Here is a 23,141-nt window from a genome sequence, read left to right on the forward strand (position 1 = left end):
AGCAAAGTCTTAGATTTTAAGGACTCCAAGATTATAGGAAACTTGCTGATTCCTTCCTAGATAGGTTTCCGTATTTTGCGGAACAAACATAGTCAATCTTAGCAAAGTCGTTGGACTTCACCTCTGATTAAGGAACTGTATGATAGTGGCATCGCTGCTCCGCTTATTCAGCTCCGCTGCGGAGGCTGTCAAGTCCATGACCGAACTTCTAACGTATTTCGATCCGCCTTACTCCGACATTGGAAAATCATGGTCCAACAAAGGCAGTGCGGCGTTTTCTAGTAGCATAGGCCGCCTTGAACGACCGTGACGCTGATGTCCAGCACATTTTCCATCATTTACATCCATATCAAATTTTGGCCTTGTCGCGCAAACTTGTAGCTGTAGACATGCAAAAGCAGCGACTGATCATTGCCCCACATTCCCACAATGGTAGCAATAATCCGGCATATCTTCATATTCTAACCCAATTTCTATTGATTCTCCACTGCTACGTATGCTTGATCAACAACTGCAAAGGTGGGTTGGTCCGTAGATAAATCTACATCAACCAAAACGCCAGCAAAAAGTCCAAATTTCCTTTCGAAAGTGTTAACATCAGTCTTACGGGCACTCCAATGCCACTGGCCACTTCGAAGAGAGTTCTTGGCTCCCAAAATTCCAAACCAAGATCCCAGAAACGTACCCAAACCAAACATTTGCGTTGATATTCCCTTGGTTCGCTGGGGAAACTTCGGTGACCACCATGGTTGTGGGTTGCAAGTTGTGAAAGTCCCCCAACCTCTGTTTTCCAAAAAAAAAAAAAAAAAAAAAAAACACTTGTGGGTTACAAGTTGAATGCAAATTCAATCATTATTCACGACTGAAAAAAAATTGTTTAAACTCAAATTTTCCAGACTATACAAAGAAAGGGATATTGATTCATTTTATCAGTCAGTGCCCTTGTGATTAATTATAAACCAGTTATTTGTATATTATAGTATAGGAAGATGACGATGTTAATTAATTAGAAGCATATATATAATATATAGATCAGGTTGATCGATCATTATTAGGCGTATTGGTCTTCCATTAATTATTTTTGAAAACTAACTTATCGACACAATTGTAGGATTAAGCAGCTTTCCGAGAAAAGAGATCGATGGTTTACCAACTCTCAACAAATTGTTTTAATACAAAACATGCATGAAACCCTAGCTGTACTATAATGTTTTGAAGACTTTGAAGTCATGATAACAACTTCTTCATATGTAGCTTCAACCAGCTTGCACGCTTATTTATTTTTATTTATTTAATTTTTTTTTTTATAAAGACATCAAATTGCAATATTTTTGTATAAAGACATCAACTTGCAAGAGTAAAAAGAATAATTATGTACTGAGATAATGGTTTCTTGGAAGCTAATAACATATTCAACTGGCCATGACAATGAACCAATTAAATCTTCTGTGTCACAATAACATTGTCTCATGTGAGATTACAGTTGCCTTGATTTGTTCACTTTGCAAAGCTTGCCTTAAAGCTTTTGGGTTAGTAAGTTTCCCCATCCATCATAGTTGGTAGCTAATAACCAAATGTATATAACAAAATGAAAGAACCAGACACTATCTGATAATATTATCAATTTACTCATATTAAATAAATTTATGATCTTTAGATAAACTGAATTTAGAGTTTAACCGTTGATGTCTATTTTTCTTTCTTGAAGGCTATATACATAGAGATTACAAGTTGACTGGGTATACAAGAATCCTTTGTAGTAAGAAGAGGGTAATATTAGGAAAACAAAATTTGTAGATAAAATTTTGGAAACTAAAGAACTTGAAAGTTGATTGTTGATTTATTACTTAATCGTTGATAAACGTACTCATTCTTATCAGTGACCGTAACAATTACAAGGGTTAGCTCACACCGGCCAAACATGGTAATAACTAATAACATTAGAAAATTCTCCCTTAGTCAGGAAAATTTTCCTTGTTCTGGGAACTTCGCCTCATGCATGACAGATGGAATACCGAACCAACAAGCATATGACACGTGGCTATATGCTTTTACACATAATTTTTTTTTTCTTGCTCTTTTTATTGAAAATTAATTCATTCTTTATTATTTTTATTAAAATTTATTCTGAAACTTCATCTTCTTCGACTTTTAATCATCGTTGAAATTGGCTACTGGCACCTTAACATTCACGGTCTGATTTGAACTTAAACACTCCACCATTTTCTTCACCGTCAATCCCAATTCCGTCGGCTGTGCAATCCCCCAACATCGACACCTTCAGAGCCTCCATCGCCTAATCAACGACGAGATCTTGTCGTCCATCAACTTCCCCACCCTCCTCACCAGCCTAAAACGGACAGCACCGGATCGCCTCGCCCTTCACAGCCTTCATCTTGCTCACATGCTCTCTGTCAAGTCCTCGGTCGAGTTGTCTACCATGCGCAACACCAACAAGGGCTTGAACCCGGCAAAGAAAAAGGATTTTGTATGTTTAGGAGTTGGGCGAATCTGCAATCTACCATGAAAGAAGATGAACAGATTGAGAAATTAATGGAGAAACTTTTTTTTTCTTTTTCCCACAGATGATTTTATTAATAGACTTATCTCGAACAAAACAAAAAGAAGGCATGAAATTTAATAAAAAACAGATTTGCCACATGTCAGATATTTATTGGGTGGGTACTCCAGCTGTCTCACGCACCGTGTACTCGGGAAAATTTCTCCCATTAGTCAGTCATGCGGTTGACGACAAAACCCAAGTCTTTAATTAAAAGTTAAACCCTCATGAACTTTAATAAAGAGGATTAAAACGAGCAGACATTAGACATTGACCAAACCATGACTGACTGAATCCAAGTCATCCTAGCCACCTAAGAGCACCTAACATACAGTCAGAAAGGATGGACCGCGCGCCATGGCTGGTATTTATGGAATAACATAAAAATATTGCAACAGGGTTCTTGCTATAAAAAGGCATAAATGAGCTGTTGTAAGCTTCAGAATTTAACCGTTTTTCACAATCATATATAGTTCATATATATTGCAATAATGTCGACTGGTTTGGCAAAGAGAAAGATGGTGACAGTGCTAAGCATCGATGGAGGTGGCATTCGGGGCATAATTCCCGGTACCCTCCTAGCCTTTCTTGAATCCAAGCTTCAGGTACGTATAGAGCACAATATTTACATACGCATATTTATATTAGCATGGAGAACTCAAAGCGCTAATTGGCTAGTAAGTTAATACGGTGCTAATTATTTGTTTCAAGGGACTTGATAACATCATTTCATGATTCATACCACTTAGTGCTTGCGCTTCTATATATATTAGAAGCCTTCACTTCTTGTCTTCCATACTTAACATATAATTTAGTGTTATGATTTTTTTTCATGCAATATAGCAACTGGATGGCCCCAGTGCAAGAATTGCAGATTATTTCGACATAATTGCCGGAACAAGCACCGGCGGCCTTGTCACCACCATGCTTACAGCTCCCAACAAAGACAATCGACCCATGTACGAAGCAAAGGACATCAACAACTTCTACTTAGATCACACTCCTAAGATTTTCCCTCAAAAAAGGTTATCATTTCGAAATTTTATCTCCGTTAATTATAAGACACGTTTACAGTTAAAAGCTCATAAAACAGAGAATTTATGTAAACTACTGGACAAGGATCCGAATTTGGGTGCAAAGAGAGCATACTGCTCTATCCAACTTGGTCAAGCCAAAATCTCCGAGTAAAAATATATTAATATTGCTAATTTGTCTGATGTTTGCAGTCGGAATGACTTCATGACATCAATAACAAGCATGGTTGGTGCGGTGAAGGGGCCAAAATATGATGGGAAGTACCTGCGGGCATTGACGAAAGGGCTGCTTGGTGACCTCACTCTCAAACAAACCCTAACCAATGTGGTTATTCCAGCTTTTGATATCAATTACCTTCAGCCTGTGATCTTCTCAACCATCGATGTATGATGAAAAATATTTTGTGGCCTCAAACAATAGCCGAAGCCATGATTTTACTCAAATTATTTTGGGATTACATTTTGTTATTTAATTCTACTGTCTTATTATGTGCTAATTATGTATCCTCTTACATTATGGTACAGGCAAAAGAAAAAAGTGAAAAAAATGCTAAGCTTTCGGATATCTGCGTCAGTACCTCTGCTGCTCCCACCTTTCTCCCGGCACATTACTTCGAGGTCAAGGATAACGAGGGAAAAACTCGACCATTTAATCTTGTCGATGGTGGTGTTGCTGCAAACAATCCTGTAAGTACAGTTTAATGTTCTCTTACGAGATAAGTGAACTTATATAGGAACATAGCGTGTCAGACTGTTTGACAAAAGAACGTAGGTACATTTGATTTTGGATCAATTGCAATGAACTATGGAATTAATTATTTCAATGTACACAGACGATGATGGCCATAAGCCATATCAACAGAGAGATGTTGAAGAACAATTCGGAGCCAATGTACGCAACGAGGTTGCAAGTGTTATCGTTGGGCACCGGCTCAGCCAAACATGAAGGGAAGTACGATGCAGCTAGGGCTTCCAGATGGGGTTTGCTCAATTGGATGTTTGACAATGGGAGCACACCTTTGGTAGACATTTTTGGTGATGCAAGTTGTGATATGGTTGACTTTCATGTGTCCACCCTCTTCGACTCCCTTCAGGTCAAGGACAACTATCTACGTATTCAGGTACTATTTGGACCCCGTTCGCTAATTATTTTACTGACCACATCTCTAATAGAGGTAGCACATCTAATGTAGTTATCAAAGCGACCAGTAAATTTGGTACAACTAGCATTATGTTAACTTTGTGTTGTGAAAATTATAGGAAGACTCATTGACCGGCGACGAAGCATCGGTTGATGTAGCGACTGAGAAGAATCTAAGGAGGCTTGTGGAGATTGGGGAGGCACTATTGAAGAAGCAAGTGTCACGAGTGCAATTCGATACTGGAAGGTATAAGACATCGGAGGGAGAGGGTACCTACGAAGACGCATTAACCGTTTTTGCTAAAACGCTCTCGGAGGGAAGGAAGCTCAATAAAACAACTCAAAGTCCAATAGAAATAGCAATATCTAATTAATTTTACTTTGAGTAATTCACAATTTGTCATTTTAGGTTTTCGTTCAATTTCAATGTTTACGTCTTTCAATTTTATACAATAACTCAATATTTCATATCAATGTGATACAACCGTCTCTTTTCTCTTTAATTCCTCGGTTAACAACTTATGTGGTTATAGCAAGCCCTACAAAATTCGTGCCCTGTAGATTAAACAAAAATTTAAAAATAAATTTCATTATTAAAGAAATAAATTTGAGCCACTTGATATTACGGTCTAGTAATATTCATCTTTACTTATAAGTTAGATGTATTATATTCGATTCTCGCCAAAGACGAATTTGAATCATATTATTGTTGACCTAATGTTAACGCATTCGATCTCTTCTTCAACGTCGTGACGAGCAACTCTGCCACCAATTACAATCCAGAAATTTAAATTAAAAAAAAAAAAAACTTTTGTTTGGCGCAATTTTTTCTTAAAATTTATCGATTCGAATCCAACTCTCTTCTACTTCCCAAAAAATGGCGTGTTCCGCCTCTGGCACCGCCACCAACGTCATGCTCGCCATCTTCAAGAAGAAGACGACCCAAATCGACTTCTACTGCTCCCTTTTCAACTACAATATCGCCTTCAACTACTCCGAGCGAGAAGCCCAGAACTTCAAATACCCACATTTGACATCCCCGGAGGCACCTGCACCCTTTAACGTTGTTGTTGCATCTGCCCCCAAACCCGACTGGCTGTTATCTGGCCGATCAAAAACCACCACAGTACAAACACGCGTGACTCCTCTGCTTGAACCGTGGTCGTCTTCAACCTGGAGACCGCCATTCTCTACTGCTCCGTTGTTGTACCAGTTGTTTGCCGTTATTGACCAATGTGCCGACCAGCTGCGGGTCACCCGCATTGAAACCCATAAATCCTACGAAGTCGGCTGATATAATTTCATCTGCTTTTTTTTTTTTTTTTTTCCCTTTAAGAAGAAATTCTATGGTTTTGAAATCATCATTAAGTGAAGTGACACTATCAAATGATTAGGTGAAAGTTAACTAGTTGATTAGGTGAACTGACATTTGTAAATGATATATGGAGGCAGATTCTTTGCCCTCGCACTTCACGTGCCCTACTGTGTCTTCCTGTTTTGTATGGTCATGGTTAAATCATGTTAATATCTTATATTGTTTTTTTTTTAATAGAGATAATAAGACAAAAATGAATAGTAATATAAAATGTTGACGTGACTTAACCGTAACCATACAAACAGGAGGGCACAGGAAGTGGGAGGGCAGAGAATCTGCCTCCAATGATATATCATTAAGTGCAAAAAAGCAGATGAAATTATATACCGTGTCATTCCTGCAGATGTAATTACATCACGTGTCATTCTTGCATATGAAATTAGGATAATGCTATGCGCACTTCCATCCCTAACAAATAAGCTGGACCAAAGTTCATTTTTCATGCCACCCCTCCTCTCCTCCACCACACAACTCCCCCCCCCCCCCCCCCCAAAAAAAAAAAATCACTCCATCCCACCCAATATGCTAGCCCAAAGTCCGTCTCAACTTTTAGGCCAACCCAGAATGGACTAAGTGAGGAATCGATCCAAATGACGTCACGCTAATGCCAACATGATGTTAGCCACGGGCTGAGATTTTTTTTTGCGTCTGGCACATAAGTAACATGTGAGTGTGGGCGCACGTTCTTGACAACAATCAGAGGGCGGGCTCCGCGCTGCAGGCGCACTAATGGGACGTGGGACATGGGCCACATGGTGCGGCGATGGTCGTTGGATTTCTAACTCCAAAAATTTTGAATTTCAAACTCAACGGCTAGTGACATGGCAAAATCTGGACCGTTCGATTCTCAGATCAACGGTCCAGGTTTTTTGGCCAAAAAACTTTAAAAAAATAAATAAAGAAAATGTCAGAAATCTTACCATTGGCCATGTGTCCAATTTTGGGCTGTTGGATTTTAATCTTTTTGAAATCCAACGGTCCAGATTAATTAACTTAATAAAAATTGTTTATAAATAAAGTAAAAATAAAACAAAAATTTATTATTTTTTTCTATAAATACCTAATCATCATCTTCACCTTACTCCACATTTCAATATTTTCAACACTTTGAACCAAAGCTTTCATATATTTTTGTGTGCAAAAAAAATGGCTACTTAGACAGTTATCGAAGATGTTACGTTGTGTGAATGCTAAGTTCAAGCTACTCATGATCCAATTACGGGTAATGAGATGTAGTTGCGAGAACTTTGGAGTATAATTAATAATATTTTAATTATTTTACAAATAAAATCCTTTTTTATTATTTTATAAAAAAATTAATAATATTTTAATACGAATTGACTAGACTCTTGCCCAACTTATTTTTTAGGGATGAGATGCACTTGACGAATTACTGTTCATTGCAGTCAATTACTATGCATTTGGGTGGAGTAAATAGACTTTGGGCCAGCTCATTTTTTAGAGGTGGATTTGCTTTAAGGAGACTAAAGTTTTTAAACCAAACTTGTAAACCAAATGATGTGATTGTTGATGATTGGATTATTACCTAAGTGTTGATAACGTGCTTATTTCTTTTTGGTAACACATCATTTGATTTGCATATTTAGTAACGTCTAATGTAAAAGTTTACTAGAATTCATTACTAGAAATTTCTCCTCTGAATTTTAATTGACCAATTTCTAGTAATGAATTGAGATGAGTAAGTAAATTTTATTTGAATTTGGGTCTTGAATTGAAATAGGTGAACCGAGACAATCATGAGAATCAAACCACAAGGAAGGTTAATTAAATGGCATCACAACTGAACATGTTGTTGAAATAGGTGGACCGGGATGATCATTGCAAATTATTATTAATACTCTTAAGGCTTTAATAAATATAAAAGCTCAATTTAGAAATAAAAATAATGTTTAAATAAATAAATAAAGCATTGACGTAGTTGGAGGATGGTGGCCGAATGAGAGTGTGAAGGTAGGGCTCATATGGGGTCAACACCCGTGCATGGGAGACGAAGGTGGATATCGACGTATCCATGGAGATAACAATGACGTATCTATGGAGAAACGAAACGGAATTCGATGGCAGATGGGAAATAGTGTTGTGAAGATTTCTTAAGATAGGTAGGTAGAATGGTTGGTTGCTCGGGGTATTCATGGTGGTTGGGGTGTGGGCTTGGGTCGGTTCGGGAATTGTGGTGCCTGGGATTAGAGTGGACATTGGAGCCTCAAGGAGGTATGAGGCGGGAGGCTTTCAATCTTTTTTGTTGTGAGTTGTTTTTCTAATTATTTTTTTTTTTTATGGAAAAATAAATTCATTCAAAGAGAGAAACTACGATTGCAACTGCTACCAGTACAATCGAAGAGAAATGCATTTTTAGCTGTAGTGGGTAAAGTCCTATCCCAAATAAAAGTATCATGAATAGAGCGCCCTACACTAGTAATGGCATCAACAAGAAAATTCGTCTCCCGAAAGACATGAGTCTAAGATATAGAAGAAAATGATCGTGCAAGCAATATGATGTCCTTGATAATAGTCTTCAATCGCCAAGGCGTTCTGCACTTGTTTAAAATAGAATCGATAACAAGCTTGGAATCCCCTTCAACACATATATCCTTAAAACCTTTGACTTTTGCAAACTTCAATGTATCACGTAAGGCAAGAGCTTCAGCAACAGATATAGTATTCTCTCCAAGATTGCGCGTCCCAGCAACAATAGGAGACCCATTATGATCTCTGATGACAAAACCTGCAGCTGCTTGAGATTCCACCACTGAACCATCAAAATTAATTTTGAGCCATGGCGCACGAGGGGCTTTCCACTTAATAATCTAAGAACATCTATGAACAACATCAAAATTATGAATTGATCTTGAGCTTTTATTAGTGTTGTAGTACTCACTACCAACTGTAGTAGCCACCATTGGAACTCTAGCAGGGTGGACCTTACAATTTCGAAAAATCAAATTGTTTCTATCATTCCATATTTGTCAACAAATAAGGAGAGCCTTACTAAGATCAGACCATTATGTCTCATCATTAGCATTCAATTGAGATAACCAATCAATTAAATCCAACCAGACACCAACAGGACTAGGGCTAGAGAATATTTGCCAAACTTCTTGAGCATAGATACATCTAACAAAAAGATGTTGTTGATCTTCTTCATCAGTATTACAAAAAGGACAAACATGATTAGTATTAGGAAAGAACTTATGCAATCTCACTCATGTTTGGAGTCTCCCACGGAAGAGAAGCCAACAATACATTTTTATCTTTTGAGGTATTAATAGTTTCCACATTTTATTCAACAAAACAGCTGAAGGTGTACTCTTTGGTGCTCAACTTGCAACCAAGTTGCAGACTTAACAGTGAATTCACCATTAGTAGACGGACCCCAAATAAACTCATATTGTCTTTCATGCAAAGGAAGAGGAATACTGCAAATCTTTCTTACAATATCAATGCCCAAAATACTTATTAATAAGGTCTTGTTTCAACTAAAGTTAGCAATAAAATCACAAACTCTCACATTCCAATAAATATTCACTCTTTAGGATTCAGGTAAGAGATGGAAAAGAAAGAAAGGAAAAACCCAGTTATGGGTCCAGAATTGAATATCTTTGCCATTTCCCACAATCCATCTCATACCCTTTAAAAGAATATCCCTAGAATTCAGGACACCTCTCCAAGCCTAAGAATGATGTTGTTTTGCTTTAGTATTAAACAAACTCTCGTTTCTTAAATATTTTTGCTTGACAATTTGAACCCACCAATTATCTTTATCAGTAATAACCTCTAAGCAAGTTTCGCTAAGGAAGCGTTATTAAAATGGTCAGCTCTTCTTATACCAAGACCACCCATAGATTTAGGAGTACAAACATCCTTCCAGGCCACGGGGGCCATTTTAGTTTCCTTACCCCAAAGAAAAATTCTACACTCTTTGTCCAAAGTATCAGCTATTTTATTGGCACACTAAATTAAACACACTGACCAAGTTGACTAAATTAAACACAAGGACCAAAACACAGACCATTTTTCTTATATCATATCTATGGGTGGAGCCACTAAGGGACCAGGGTGGTTCCCGTCCCATCTTGACCACTGTAAGAATTTTCTAGAAGTATCAAGCTTGCCGTTGTAAAACCATGAGGAAGAAGATGAGTGATCCTCGTGAAGAAGCTCAGTCGAACGACGTTATGTCTTACATCTTTCTAATAGTTTTGTAACTTGTTTGTTTTGTCTTTGTGGTTTAATGAAACTCAGGGATGAAATTTTAAAATTGACTTTAATGTTATTTGTTAAGCAACCTGATCAACTATTATTTGCAATCCTCCTCTTAGCCTTCCTACTTCAGTTAAACGATTCAAATCAAATTTCTTTGTATTTCTTCCTATAATTTCAAATTTTTTACTAGTTTCCATGCTCTCTACCTCCCACTTAGTTGTATTATTAACTTCTTTTGATTCTCTCTATTAAGTTTAATAGTTATTTTAATTAGTTTTATGAAGATTACTTCGATTTCATATGTTTTGAGTTCAAAATTTTTCTCAATACAATATGAAAGGTCCGCTCTCACAAAGAATTTTGACCCCGCCACTAATTCATATCCATCTCCTAAAATTTCCTATATTAAAACAAAATATTCAAGAAAAATGGAAATCAAGAAAAACCTAGCTAATGGTTGATGTAAAGTTGGAGAACAATTCTAAGTATAAAAGGGCACTCATGTCCAAGAAACACGAGAGATTCTTGTGTACAACTGGCGGTATACAAACTATACGACGATCCGCTTGTTTGTGTTGCCACACGAACACTTGGTCGGGCATTACAAGCACTATGTGCCGCACGGCTTTCATGCAAAACTAATACATTGGACATTTCTTCAGACAATGATCCGGTGACAACAAAGCACAGCTTGGAATGTCATGTTTGAAACGTTGGAATTCCCGCCGAACAATAACATTCACAGCTTAAACAAGCAGAAGCAACAGATATCACAAACAACAAAACATGGAAAGGTTGTTATAAGCAAACAATGAAGGCAAATGATCAGGCAGGGTTTCCGAACCCCCAAGTGCGAGGAGCGTATGGAGTTGTACGATGAGCAAAGAGCGAAAAGCTACTCCTACAAATCGAAAGAGTGGGATGAAAACGAAGACAAAGTGGGTTCCAAGATGGCGGAACTGATTAAGACCAAAGAGGAGCTCAAGAAAGCTAAAGAGAGCGCCCTGCAGGCGTGGATAGACTCCAGGCCTCTGACTGATGAGCTTGAACTGCTGAAATGCGGCCTTGAAATTGCTGAGAAACGATGTGACACGCCCAGTATCATCTCGGACCTTGAAGCACAGCTTGAGACGACAATCCAGAGCATCAAATCCAAAAAGGAGGAACAACACAAGGCGACGGGGATGGTCAATGAAATAAATCAGGCGTTGGATCAAACGCGTCAAGAGACGGAAAGGTTTAAGTGTGATGCAGATGAAGAATTACAAGCAAGATCAACATTGAAGCAAGCCCTTCATCTGAGGAGACAGACTCTGCGAACACTGCAATTTGGACTTGAAGCTGTACGAATAGAAAAAGAAGCGCTTGGTGCATCGAAAGCAGTAGCACTTAGATACATAAACCGTTCAAAAATGGAGAAAACCACCGTCCGCCTCACTCAGGAAGAGTACCATGCCTTGGCAAAAAGAGCTCAAGATGAAAATTCTCTTTCAGACTGGCGTGTTTTGGTTGCATCAGAACAGAAGCTCGCAACAGAGGCAAGCAGAAACAAAGCTTTGGAAAAATTGAACAGATTACTCTCGGAAAAATTTCAAGAGAAAGGGAAATTGAAGAAGAAAGTATAAGTGGAGATGGACACAATGGAGATCCAAGAATCAGGACGGGAGGCCAAGTGAACGCCAGAGAGAATACGCTCCCTCAAGCTCGGAACAAGGCAATGGCCAAGACAAATCAGAGAAACCGAAGATCTAGAAGCATCAACAATAAAAAGTTATCTGCAAACAACAAACCATCTGTATTGCAAAAAATAAGACAATTTTTTGTAAGAAAGATAAAAGGGCTGTTCGGATGATTTCGTAGGAATTCAGAGACTAGCAATCAAGTTTCGAAGAGCAATAAAGTCGTATGTGCTAGTCTAACAAAAGGTGAATGCAGTTGGAACAAAATTTGATTTAAGCTAGAGTATTCTGATTTTCCCTCTAGTCTTCTGCTAGTTGTCTTGGCCTTCCTACAGGGCCTGAAAAACGAGCAAGCTCCGTTAAAAGTCGAGCAAAGATATTAAGCTATTTCAAAATTGGGTTCTTTTTTAGAGCATTTCAAAATGGAGTTTAATCATTACTGTTACAACTACAAAAACCAACAAACGATTAGATCGATAAGATCATGAAAGAAAGTTAATAATCTTTCAGAAGGACATAGGTATCCCATCGGGAATACCACAAACATTAAGCGTTGCCTACAAGAGTCTGGGCATTTACAATATGACAAATGGGCAAAAGATTGATGGTACCTGATGTATCCTAGGGGCCAACTAAGAGTTTTAACAGAATAGCTTTAAACCAGTTGACAGTGCAGAAGGAATCAAAATTTATCCGTACTATGTGCAACCTCTGTGCATAGCATGAACAAACATTCAGCCCCAAAATTGGTTGATAACAAAGCAATACTGATAGAAACAAACTTACCATGTGACTGCTTAATCAGTGAAACATTCTGGAATATGCTTTCTTTTCTTGCTCGGACCTATTAGCAACCTGTGCAAATTTTTTACTTTCAAGTCTTATGGAAAAGGGAAGGAAACAAAGCAAGCATCCATTGTTTGGCAAAAAAATATAGAACACATGAAGCTCACTAACCTTCTTTTTAGCAACCAGAAGCTCTTTCTTAATTCCTCCTGAGCAAAATAAAATCATGAAAGGTCAGGAAGCTATCATTGATTGTATAATGTATAGTTGGTCTAGGAAATCAACTACGAAAGCATAGGGGTTTGATTATTCGCAGCAGCTAGTCACAAACCAACCACGGTCCAGTTAATGTCCATTGAGGTTCCCACAAAATCTGATTTGCCGTTTGGGAAAAAATATGCAACTTTACTTTAACTACAAATCTGAAAGACAATAACATATAAAGCACTTCAAGATTGGCACGGCAATAATGTAACAGCTCTCTGATCTCAGGAAGCCCAACCTTGGCAAACATTACCAATTAAAAGAAAGAATAACCTAGTTCATAAAAGAGCCTATTTTCCAGTATGAAGTTAGGTAAATTATGTAACACCACTGACCATCATTTGGTTCCAAATCCAGTGCCTTCTTGAAGCTTTCAACTGCAGCATCAATGTCATTGAGTGCCATATAGGTCTGCAGCCAGCAAGATGCACAAAAGTTAGATCATAAACAGCAGCCAGAGGGCATTATGAATTCTTGCCAATTAAAGATTATTACCTGGCCTTGGCGAAACAAAGCCTTCACATTATCTTCCCAATCACGCAATGCAAAGTCTGTGTCCAACAATGCTCCTTCTAGGTCTCCTAATTTCAACCTGCAAGCCTGAACAGAAAACTCACCTATCTATCAATTGGATAAAGGGAAATATCTTTCTCCTGAGTATAATCAAGTTAGTCTTCAGAGAAGTATTAACATTGAAAAGAGCGAGGCCCAACTGCTATATTCATAGTTGTCTTTTAGGTATCACTCATCTCACGGACTCTTCACAGAAACTCAGAAGCAACAGTACTTTTCATTTTGTCCAACAGGCTTAATTTAAGTATGATTAAGTTACTGTTATACAATTTCGATGTCAATCACTACCACTGATAAATGTACACTTTCGCCATAACGATAATTCAGCAAATTGTCATTTACCCTACTTAACTGAAATTGGTTTACTTATCCAGAGTCCCAGACAAGTAATTTTGTTTTCATTTCAAGAGGGTTTCCTATAGAATTTCATTTAAATTCAGGTGCTTTCAAATTTGATAAATGAAAAGTCTTACTGAGCTATTAGTAAGTATCTGGGACTTTGTCTTCCGCAAAGAGGAGCTCGTCTCTGTTTAATCACAAAGATAAACTCGTAAGATGATCAAAGAAAGTAAGGGACACCCTATAGTGCAAAGCAACTGGCTTACCTTCATCTATTTCTTCCAGCTCCCAGCATATATCCACGTAGCGCAAAGCCTTGCGATACTTTCGAAGGGCCATCTTGTAGTCTTGCTTCTGTATAAAGATTAAAAATCATGCTATTGGTATTAGTGAATGAAATGTATGACATGATTTACCATAGTTGTGATATTAAATTAGATACCTCATTACCTTGAACTGTTCGTTTCCAATGGCCTTAATAGTGTCCACAGCCGTGATCCACCAAGAAATGTCCTCTGGTTTTGTATCAAGATCAGCAGGCCAATCAGGATAAACATCACCATCTTTGAAGAAGTTACACACCCCATCATCTGCTCCCTCAGGAAGCTGCCCACAGTCCGCAATAACGACTTCCTGGATAGGCAAGTCTCCGTCCTTCGTGTTCACATGCTCAACTGAACGAACCACACCCATGCCCTTGATGACCTTCCCAAACGCAACATGCTTTCCATCAAGATGAGAAGTCCGAGTGGTGGTAATGAAAAACTGAGAGCCATTGGTGTCAGGGCCTTTATTAGCCATGGACAACATTCCTTTTCTCTCATGCTTTATATCAAAGTTTTCATCTTCAAACTTCAACCCGTAAATCGACTCTCCCCCACTGCCATTTCCAGCCGAAATGTCTCCACCTTGAATCATAAAGCCTTTGATAACGCGGTGGAAACAAACACCCTGCAACCAAATGCAATGCAATTCTTATTGCTAGTCAACCCCACTGACAAGATTGGACATTCTTGCAAATGCACACAGAAATTAGACAAAAAACCAGCAATTAAACAATGAAAAAACACAAAACCCAACAATGTAACGATGAGAAAACGAAAACCCAAAAACAAAAATTGAATCTTTTGAAGAGAGAGAGAGAGAGAGAGACCTTGTAGTGCAGAGGAGCACTGGTGTGGGGGGCAATGCCCAACTCACCAGTGCAGAGAGCTCTGAAATTCTCAGCTGTTTTGGGGACAATATCATTGTAGAGCTCCACCACTACTCTTCCTTCTAGCTCTCCTCCAATGGATATGTCGAAGTAGCACCTTGGCCTCCCCATTTGTGAATAACCCAGAAGAAACTTAACTTAAATAAAAAACTGGAAAAGGGGAATGAAAATCAAAACCCTAATCCCGCTTTTACAAAATTTGAACTGGTTAGAGCTCGGCGCAAGAGTCGGTGACTCAGTGAGACCAGGTCGCCTTCACAGTCCACAGCCGTCTACACTATGGGTGTGTAATGTCTCTGTCTCGTTGAGTCATCAGTGCCTGGTGCTAATGTGCGCCGGTGCGTGCGGTGCGTTTTGATTTGTCTGTATATGTTTGGAGGTTTTGAGGGCTGCTCGGGACGTGTCGGCAGGTTAAGATGTGGACTGACACTGACTCTGACAACGGGACGGTGTCTTGGTTGACAAGAGAGAAATAGGAGAAAAGATTTGGGTGCAACTCACTGTACAGATCAGATTCTACAGAACTGTCAACTAGTAGTGTGCTTCACGTTGACATGATTAGTTAGTCGGGTGGCAAATTGGCAATGGATCGTGTTCGGGTTTAATTGTATTGTGTTTAAGCTTAATCGTTTATATTTGCCTCGTATTTGTGTTAATTCTAGAGTTGAAATCGGTCATATTTTTATTGCTTTTTTGCTACATGGACGTCACATCAATAAATTTAACCTCATAGACAAATAAAAAAAAAGCCAAAATAAAGAGGAATTGAGTTTCAAAATGTAAAATAACGCTATTTTTGTTTTAGAAGAAAATTGATATTAAGTTTGAGTTTGGAAATTGCAAAAAATAAGCCAAAAAAAAACTGATTATACATTATTATATTGTAACAATTTAGCCCTTATCTTTTAGTAGCAGGCAGAAACACGCATGTTGCAAATTGTTTCATCATTAACACTTTGATTCGTCCAACTATTAAGTTAACCATTGTTAACTTTTAGCATGACACCTTGGTAACAATGATAAGCATAATTTTTTTTTTATTACCGACAAGGATATAGGCTGTAGCTTTCTCACTAGATACTAGTAAACATAGTTTTCTGACATTTTGGGGCACCACCATGGTCCATACATTTAAGACAAACACAAAACCTCTCAGTACTGTTTATTTTAACGAAAAATTATATTTTTACTCTAAAAAGTCAATCCTAGGTACTATCCACTTACAACACAGTTTTATCATTTTCATTAAAACTCAAAGTTTTCAAACTATTTTCATTAGTTTAGTCTTGTCTTGAAAGTGAAGCATTGAGCAAACCCAATATGATGCGTATGTGCACCTGCGAGTATATGGTTTGTTCAGCTTTGTAATTAATCAGCCGAAGTACATAATATAAAATTAAAGGATCGTTATAACATGGTTGGTCTTGAGATTTCTACGAGCCTGAGAGCAATAACAAAGAAAAACTCTAAAGTAGGGTAAACTTTGAGTAAAACCCTGCATCATGCTGAAACATTATTTATTACGATCAAGTTACATTATGAGTGTTATATGGTTATGAGATAAGGATATATTCCTGTAATATATAAGATTCTTTTAAGAAGTAGATATATATGATATGGGAAGCAAACCTGATCAGAGCACAACTACATCTCTAGCCCTTTGGCCGTGAACTTTGCAGTGATGTTTTCCGAGGGCTCAAAGGGGGATGGCAATCGTTCATTAGCTGCATCTTCACTTGCTGTTGTGCCATCTCTATGAGCCAAGGGTACTGGCCAATATATGGGCCTCCGCTCTAACAAATAACAAAAATAGAAGACTGTTGGAATCAATCATTAACACGCGCGCAGGAGACCGTTCATGCACAACAACTACTTGGGGTTACCATATGAACGAGCTTCTTACAAAATAAACAGCTGCTCTTGATACAAAAGTGATTATGCCAGTGCAAGAACCAGTGGATGGACAGGCTTCCCTAACCTTTGAATTGATTGTGCCAATCACCTCAAAACCTCTGGCTGAATTTTTGGGACCCGGCTTCTCTGCTCTCTTACTTCTCATACACTCTCATCTTTTTCTATTTAGTGCGGTCACGATTAAGTCACATCAATATTTTATATTGTTTTTTTCATAGAGATAATAAGACAAAAAGAAATAGTAATATAAAATGTTGACGTGGTTTAATCGTGACAGCACAAATAAGAGGGATGAGAATGCATAAGAAGTGGGAGGACAGAGAAGCCAGGTCCGAATTTTTGTTGGGTGCTGCATTTTCCTCCTCCTTAAAACTGCTGGTATCATCAAGTAGGCAATGATGCGTCACATCCCTACCTCCAACAAAATGGAACAAATCAGGTTTCCTGTCAATTTAATTTGGCTCATATAATAAACCACAACTAATAATCATATCATGCTTAAGCTTATACGAGTTCTTCTCTTTAAATAAGACGTTCGTTTTTTATTAAAGAACGCACCGATAATATAGTGTCAATAAATGGTTGATATTATTAGTAGATAACATGTCACTAGCAAAGCTTATGCATATTATTGATACATTATTTACATATTATATATCGCTAAAAAAAATTTTTCTTTAACAAAAAGATGTGTTGTATAGAGAAAACTTCTAATGCTTAATTAGACTAACATAACTATCATCGACTGCATCCGAGAAAAAACGTCTTGTATGATGATATTTTAGAGAGTCAAAAACTGCACCCGAGACTTAGACGTAAAGAATAAGAAATGATTAAAGTCAAATTAATATATTAACAAAGCAATCATGGAAGTGAAGCCTCAAAAGATGAGGAAGAAATCCTACGATCATTTGCAATAGCCGACCGAACTCCGGACTGAACAATCTTGGTCAGGGTGGGACATGTTGAATCATAGAACTTAAAAAATCAAGCTGACAGCAGGACACAAGATCAGGGCTTAAGTACAAGAGGGCAAAACAAGGTAATAACAAAGGAAAGTTTGTGCTCCATTTTCTGGACTACGAATAGATTAATTCTCTAATTAAGCTGTCACTAATACTTTGTGACAGTCCAAATTTTAGTGAGTAGTGAGTACTTGAGTCTAGAAGCAGTATATTTAATATTTATACAGGGTGTCAAAGACTGAAAGGAAAAGTGCATGAAATTGTGCGGATGCAGTTAATTATATTCTCTGGGGAGAGTGATTGTTAGATCCTATATCGTCCAGAGAGTGGATTCTCTATACCTTATATGTACATGCTCACCTCCATATAGCATGAGGTATTTTGGGAGCTCACTGGCTTCGGGTTCCATAGGAACTCTGAAGTTATGCAAGAAATGGGCCAAAGCATTCTCAGGATAGGTGATCTACTGGGAAGTTCTGCTTGCGTGAGTTCCCAGAAACAAAACTGTGAGGGCGTGGTCGAGGCCCAAAGAGGACAATATCGTGCTACGACGGAGTCGAGCTCATGATGTGACAGTGATAGAGGCACTAGATTTGTCTTTTATTCAGTTGTGTTTGGTAGAACTGCATTTGTGTTATTAATGGGATTAAGAAGGCATGCGGCTAGATTAGGACTATTTATATTGCTCTGAGTAGAGAGATTTTTCAGTTTGTCAGGAACACGATTAGGTATATTAAGTTTTATAGTAGAATAAGTGATTGGATACTTGAAAAAAAAATTTCAACCACTTGTATTATGAGACTTAGTGTACAAAGACGTGTTTCTGGCACACTAAAACATTTCTCCTCTAAGTGGTAAGATGATATATTTTAGTCGTAGAAAGTTTTTATACTCGAGTTAAATTTCTTAATGTTTTTTTCTCGACAAATGATATGATATTTACAAAAATACTTTCACAGCAAAGCAAATTATACACTAAACAAAGTTATGTCATTGCAATTTGCAATGAGGTATCAAATTCATGATATAACATATATCATATTAATTTATGTAAATCGAATCTAAAACATTATTCCACAAAGTAAAGACAATTACAACGACAATGAAATTTTGGGCTTCACGAAATCCGGAAGGCATGTTGCGACTCACTCTTCGGCCTAGAGATTTTTGGGTCCAAGTGTTGGCTATATTTACCTAGAGGGTTGGAGATAAGTATAGCGTTAGAGTAGGAGGGCATTTTATACGAAGGAAAATTTAAATGCCGAAAGTGGTGGCATTTATATACATAAATAATCTATAGAGAAATGGATCTATATGGAAGCAGCTAGCAGGAAGAAAAGGGGGGTGGACTTTGGAGATCAAGTACCACCAGCAATATGCAAGTGGGAATTTGGAATAGAATATAGGTCAGTTGGAAGAGGAACAGACTGATTGGAATGTGGAGTCCATGCCTGTGTTTGTGTATCCATGCCTGTGAGAGTGTTTTTTGATACATTTATATTTTTAAACCAAGGGGTGAGGGAATAAAAACTAGTTTCAAATTCGCTGTTAACAAGATTTGAACTTAAAACTTCTTACATACAAGTGGAGATGATCATTACGGTAATACTTATTGGCGCCTGTGAGTAAACATGTAACAGAGATACCTATTTATCTAATAAAGCTAGGGTTGAAGTTCCCTTGAGGCTTGAGCCATCATTTGCCGGGGGTGGAACCAAGCTAGGGTTGAAGTCCTTTTTAGTTACATTTGACATACGTACTCACATACATACGCTATGTACGTTCTTAATAATGTCTTATTTTATCTCAACTACGCACATATGTGACAGAAAAAGCCAATTCTATCAGGCACCTTAAAGACAATCAGTGAAGGTGAAAAATCCCGGACATGCAATCTAATAGCACTGTAATTAAGCTTCCAATTAGGCTTTGTGAAAACAAAGTTACCAGAGCAATAGTCACTCTATACTACAGTTTGGTGGTATTCATCTTTAGTTGAAAGTGAGAGGTTTTAGGTTCAAATCTCGTGGATAGCGAATTCGATACCAAATTAAGTTCCCCATTGTGTGACTTATCCGAACTTCCCCCTCCCCTCAGTGTAAAAAATCGTTGTACTCAAAAAGTTACCAGAGCAATAGTGCAAGACTCATTTGAACGTTACAAATAAGGAGAAACTTTTGTGAACATAGATTTGGATTACAATGATTTTTTTTTCAAGATTTTTTTTAATACAATGATATATTTTACACTAAGAGGATGGGAGAGTTTGGCTAAACCACACAATGGGCAACCTAATTTGGTATCAAATTCGATATCCACAATATTCGAACCTAAGACTTCTCACTTACAAATGAATAGAAATATCACCAGACCGTAATACTGAGTAGCTTTTTCAGAATTAATTAAAATGAAATCATGAAGAGAGTGCTAAATTTGGTCACTTCATAGATTCTTTCTTTTTACTTGACCAATATCTGCCGAGATTGAGCTAATCTTGCTTCTTTTTTTTTTTTTTTTTTCTTTTTGAAGGGAAAGCGTTGTATTGATTTAAAACAACTCATAAAGAGTTACATATGTCTTAGAGGAGGGGATCCTGAATAAGAATAGGAGGCTTCTCAATCCAACGAAATTATTGCTACTGTTCAAAGTAAACTTTGCTAGACAATGGACAGCCCCATTACATAAACAAGAAACATGAATAAAATTCACCATAAAGAAGGAGGGTGTCATCATCAACACATCATCCGCAATCAAACCTATTGACGAGGAGTCCGAATAGGTTCTATTAAGTGTTGCAATGGCCTTCCTAGAATCAAACCATAGAGCTAATCGTGCTTGATTTTATTCTTTTTTGGTTAATTAATTTGCTTGATATGGCTCTGTTAATTGTCTCCCAATCATTCCTAATTTCACTCTCTCACTAAGGTCAATTCCATCAACCGTCAAATAGCTCCACAAACCTTCATCGTCAACCTCCATAATGCCCTGATTTTATACCTTGATAGGCTTGATTTAAATTTTGTTCGTTTCATTTTTCTAGTGTATTTTGTCTGTTTAATTCATCGGTTTTGACCTAAATGAAATTATGAAAAGAATAATGTTAGGGAGATAACAAATTGGTAACAAGTCGTCAACACGTTTGAATTTTTTTTATGTGATTATGATTTTCTAGGGTTTTCTGATTCTTCGTGACACATAGTATTGAGTCCTTTTTCAGACTTTATTTGTCTCCACAACTAGTATGAAAATGGAATATGCTAATTAGCCATCAGGAGACAATGACATAACAGAAGGAAGGAAAGGGAAAAGAGAGAGACGCTGCTACACATAGCCCTCGCATCATCCCCTCACACTTCTCACTCACTTGCATCAACTCATGGACATGGCAAGCCAACCTTATTCAAGATCCTGACAAACGAAGATGGGGCTAACGACCCAAGCAAAATCGGTCATGATCCCGAATCCTAGATGTATGTTTATGTATGTTTTATTATCATGTTTCAATGTCTAAAATTTGCAGAGAACTATCCAAATTTCACAAACACAGACCAAGAACGCCAGCTAGTTTTGAGATGGTGATCATCATAGTCCAGAAGTAAACAATTTTCGCAATAAATTAAATCGAAAAACTAATATTAAGTCAAATCATAATATCATATAACCCTGACAATATAGTAACATCAAAATTGTAAACTGTAACAAAACACAGAAGATGATTCTTCTGTAGATGGCCAATGTAAAAGCACTAAATTACTAATACAACATAATTAAGTAAAATTTTTAGTCTCTCATGATTCATCTAACAGAGATTACAGAATAAGTAATCAAAGCAGGTCTCTGTGCAGTCATAAAAGCAGGAACAACTGCGCATCCAAACACAAAATTACATAAAAATTACAAATGACAAGCTAATTAACCCATAAAAAAAAAGACAAATATTTAACAAGAAATTAATTTGTTGATTACCAATCGTCGATGACTTTGTCCTGCTCATCTTCTTCTATCTGGAAATTGTTGGTGGAAGTATCTATGGCTTGTGCTGGTGGAGGCTCCATGTATGATCTGATCTCTCTGGCTTCTGAATATTCTCTACTGAGAAAAAAAGAGAGATGGAATAAAAGAAAATATAAATGTTAAAAATGGCTTCGAGTTTTGAATCACGTGAACGCACTTGTCGAATTTGCCATGGCTAACTCTGACTGCTTTGAAAACAATGAAGCATAATACAGGGGACGCTACTGCGCTTTTTATTAGACCCAATCCTGAGTAGACACGTGTTCAAATTTAATTAAAAAAAATCAAAATTTGAACACATGTTCATTCGGAATTGAGTGTAAGCATGATCTTCTGCTGAAATGTTTAGCAGCCAAGTCTTATTCATACATAGGACGATGGTGCCAAAACGGATTCGTCCTTTTCATAAATTTTGCAATAAATAAATTTTTAGAAAGAATCTTTACCGCGATTTATAATATAAAATTTCTGATCATAAGCGTAATAGCGTATGTGGAATTTGATATTTTGTACAATTCTTTGCTTCAACCGATATGTTAAATAAAAGAGAAAGAGAAATGTTAAGGATACTTTCTCAAAAGTGAAAGTCTCCATCATCTCATATTTTTTACATAATTACCGTGCCAACATTATAAAATATTGAGCAAAAAACATGAGGTGATGGAGAGTTTATGAAGAGTCTCACTTTAAGAGAGTCTTCTTAACATTTCTCTAAATAAAAATGTCATTCTATAATTTTTTTCATTTCTTTGTGTGGTTCAATTATTAGGACAACCAATCAAATACTTGACACACAACAACATTTATTATGAATTGCATCACACCTATTAAAAAGGGAGCATTTTTGCACACCACCCTAAACTTTGGTGTATGCTCACCATACACCTAATCATCTAACATGTGTCATTTCACTTAACCTTGGTTAATTTTTTTCAAAATTGAAAAAGTATCATTTACTGTGAGGTGTATGGTGAACATACACTATAGTTATAATGGTGAGCAAAATGCACCCATTAAAAAAATTATTAAATCAATTTGGCAGCTATTGTCATGAATGCCA

At 37.3% G+C, this 23,141-nt stretch overlaps 3 protein-coding genes, 1 long non-coding RNA gene and 1 pseudogene across 6 annotated transcripts; 2 read left to right on the top strand and 3 right to left on the bottom strand.

The window, feature by feature from the left end:
- The first annotated feature begins 3,018 nt into the window (after window positions 1-3,018).
- Window positions 3,019-5,196, top strand: LOC103957624 (patatin-like protein 2). Its single transcript, XM_009369809.2, has 6 exons — window positions 3,019-3,165; window positions 3,404-3,585; window positions 3,787-3,979; window positions 4,120-4,281; window positions 4,428-4,715; window positions 4,855-5,196. The coding sequence occupies exons 1-6, from the start codon at window positions 3,052-3,054 to the stop codon at window positions 5,107-5,109; spliced, it is 1,194 nt and encodes a 397-aa protein (XP_009368084.2). The 5' UTR covers window positions 3,019-3,051; the 3' UTR covers window positions 5,110-5,196.
- Window positions 5,197-11,155: 5,959 nt separating this feature from the next.
- LOC103957615 (WEB family protein At5g55860-like) lies at window positions 11,156-11,959 on the top strand. Its single transcript, XM_009369797.2, has one exon. The coding sequence runs from the start codon at window positions 11,156-11,158 to the stop codon at window positions 11,957-11,959; it is 804 nt and encodes a 267-aa protein (XP_009368072.2).
- Window positions 11,960-12,079: 120 nt separating this feature from the next.
- Window positions 12,080-15,540, bottom strand: LOC103956474 (peptidyl-prolyl cis-trans isomerase CYP40). Of its 3 annotated transcripts, XR_668497.3 has the most exons (10): window positions 15,129-15,532; window positions 14,426-14,926; window positions 14,242-14,329; window positions 14,110-14,162; window positions 13,559-13,663; window positions 13,399-13,474; window positions 12,971-13,008; window positions 12,800-12,868; window positions 12,625-12,724; window positions 12,080-12,351 (listed from the first exon to the last, which is right to left on the bottom strand). XR_668497.3 is itself a non-coding variant. In XM_009368484.3 (9 exons), exons 1-8 carry the CDS (start codon window positions 15,297-15,299, stop codon window positions 12,815-12,817), a joined length of 1,086 nt encoding a protein of 361 aa, XP_009366759.1. In that variant the 5' UTR covers window positions 15,300-15,529; the 3' UTR covers window positions 12,080-12,351; window positions 12,800-12,814. The 3 variants fall into 3 exon arrangements, 1 of the variants encoding a protein (XP_009366759.1); XM_009368484.3 differs by lacking the exon at window positions 12,625-12,724 and having other exon boundaries at window positions 15,129-15,529; XR_007255096.1 differs by lacking the exons at window positions 12,080-12,351; window positions 12,625-12,724; window positions 12,800-12,868; window positions 14,110-14,162 and having other exon boundaries at window positions 15,129-15,540.
- Window positions 15,541-15,896: 356 nt separating this feature from the next.
- LOC108867963 lies at window positions 15,897-18,086 on the bottom strand (annotated as a pseudogene).
- Window positions 18,087-21,702: 3,616 nt separating this feature from the next.
- Window positions 21,703-22,245, bottom strand: LOC103956467. The gene is made up of 2 exons (XR_668496.2): window positions 22,034-22,245; window positions 21,703-21,930 (listed from the first exon to the last, which is right to left on the bottom strand). It is a non-coding gene; the product is annotated as an uncharacterized LOC103956467 (long non-coding RNA).
- Between the last annotated feature and the right edge of the window lie 896 nt (window positions 22,246-23,141).

This window comes from the organism of the source record quoted next, unplaced genomic scaffold, assembly GCF_019419815.1.
Source record: "Pyrus x bretschneideri cultivar Hongxiangsu unplaced genomic scaffold, Pyrus_bretschneideri_v1 Contig8, whole genome shotgun sequence".
Taxonomy (NCBI): domain Eukaryota; kingdom Viridiplantae; phylum Streptophyta; class Magnoliopsida; order Rosales; family Rosaceae; genus Pyrus; species Pyrus x bretschneideri.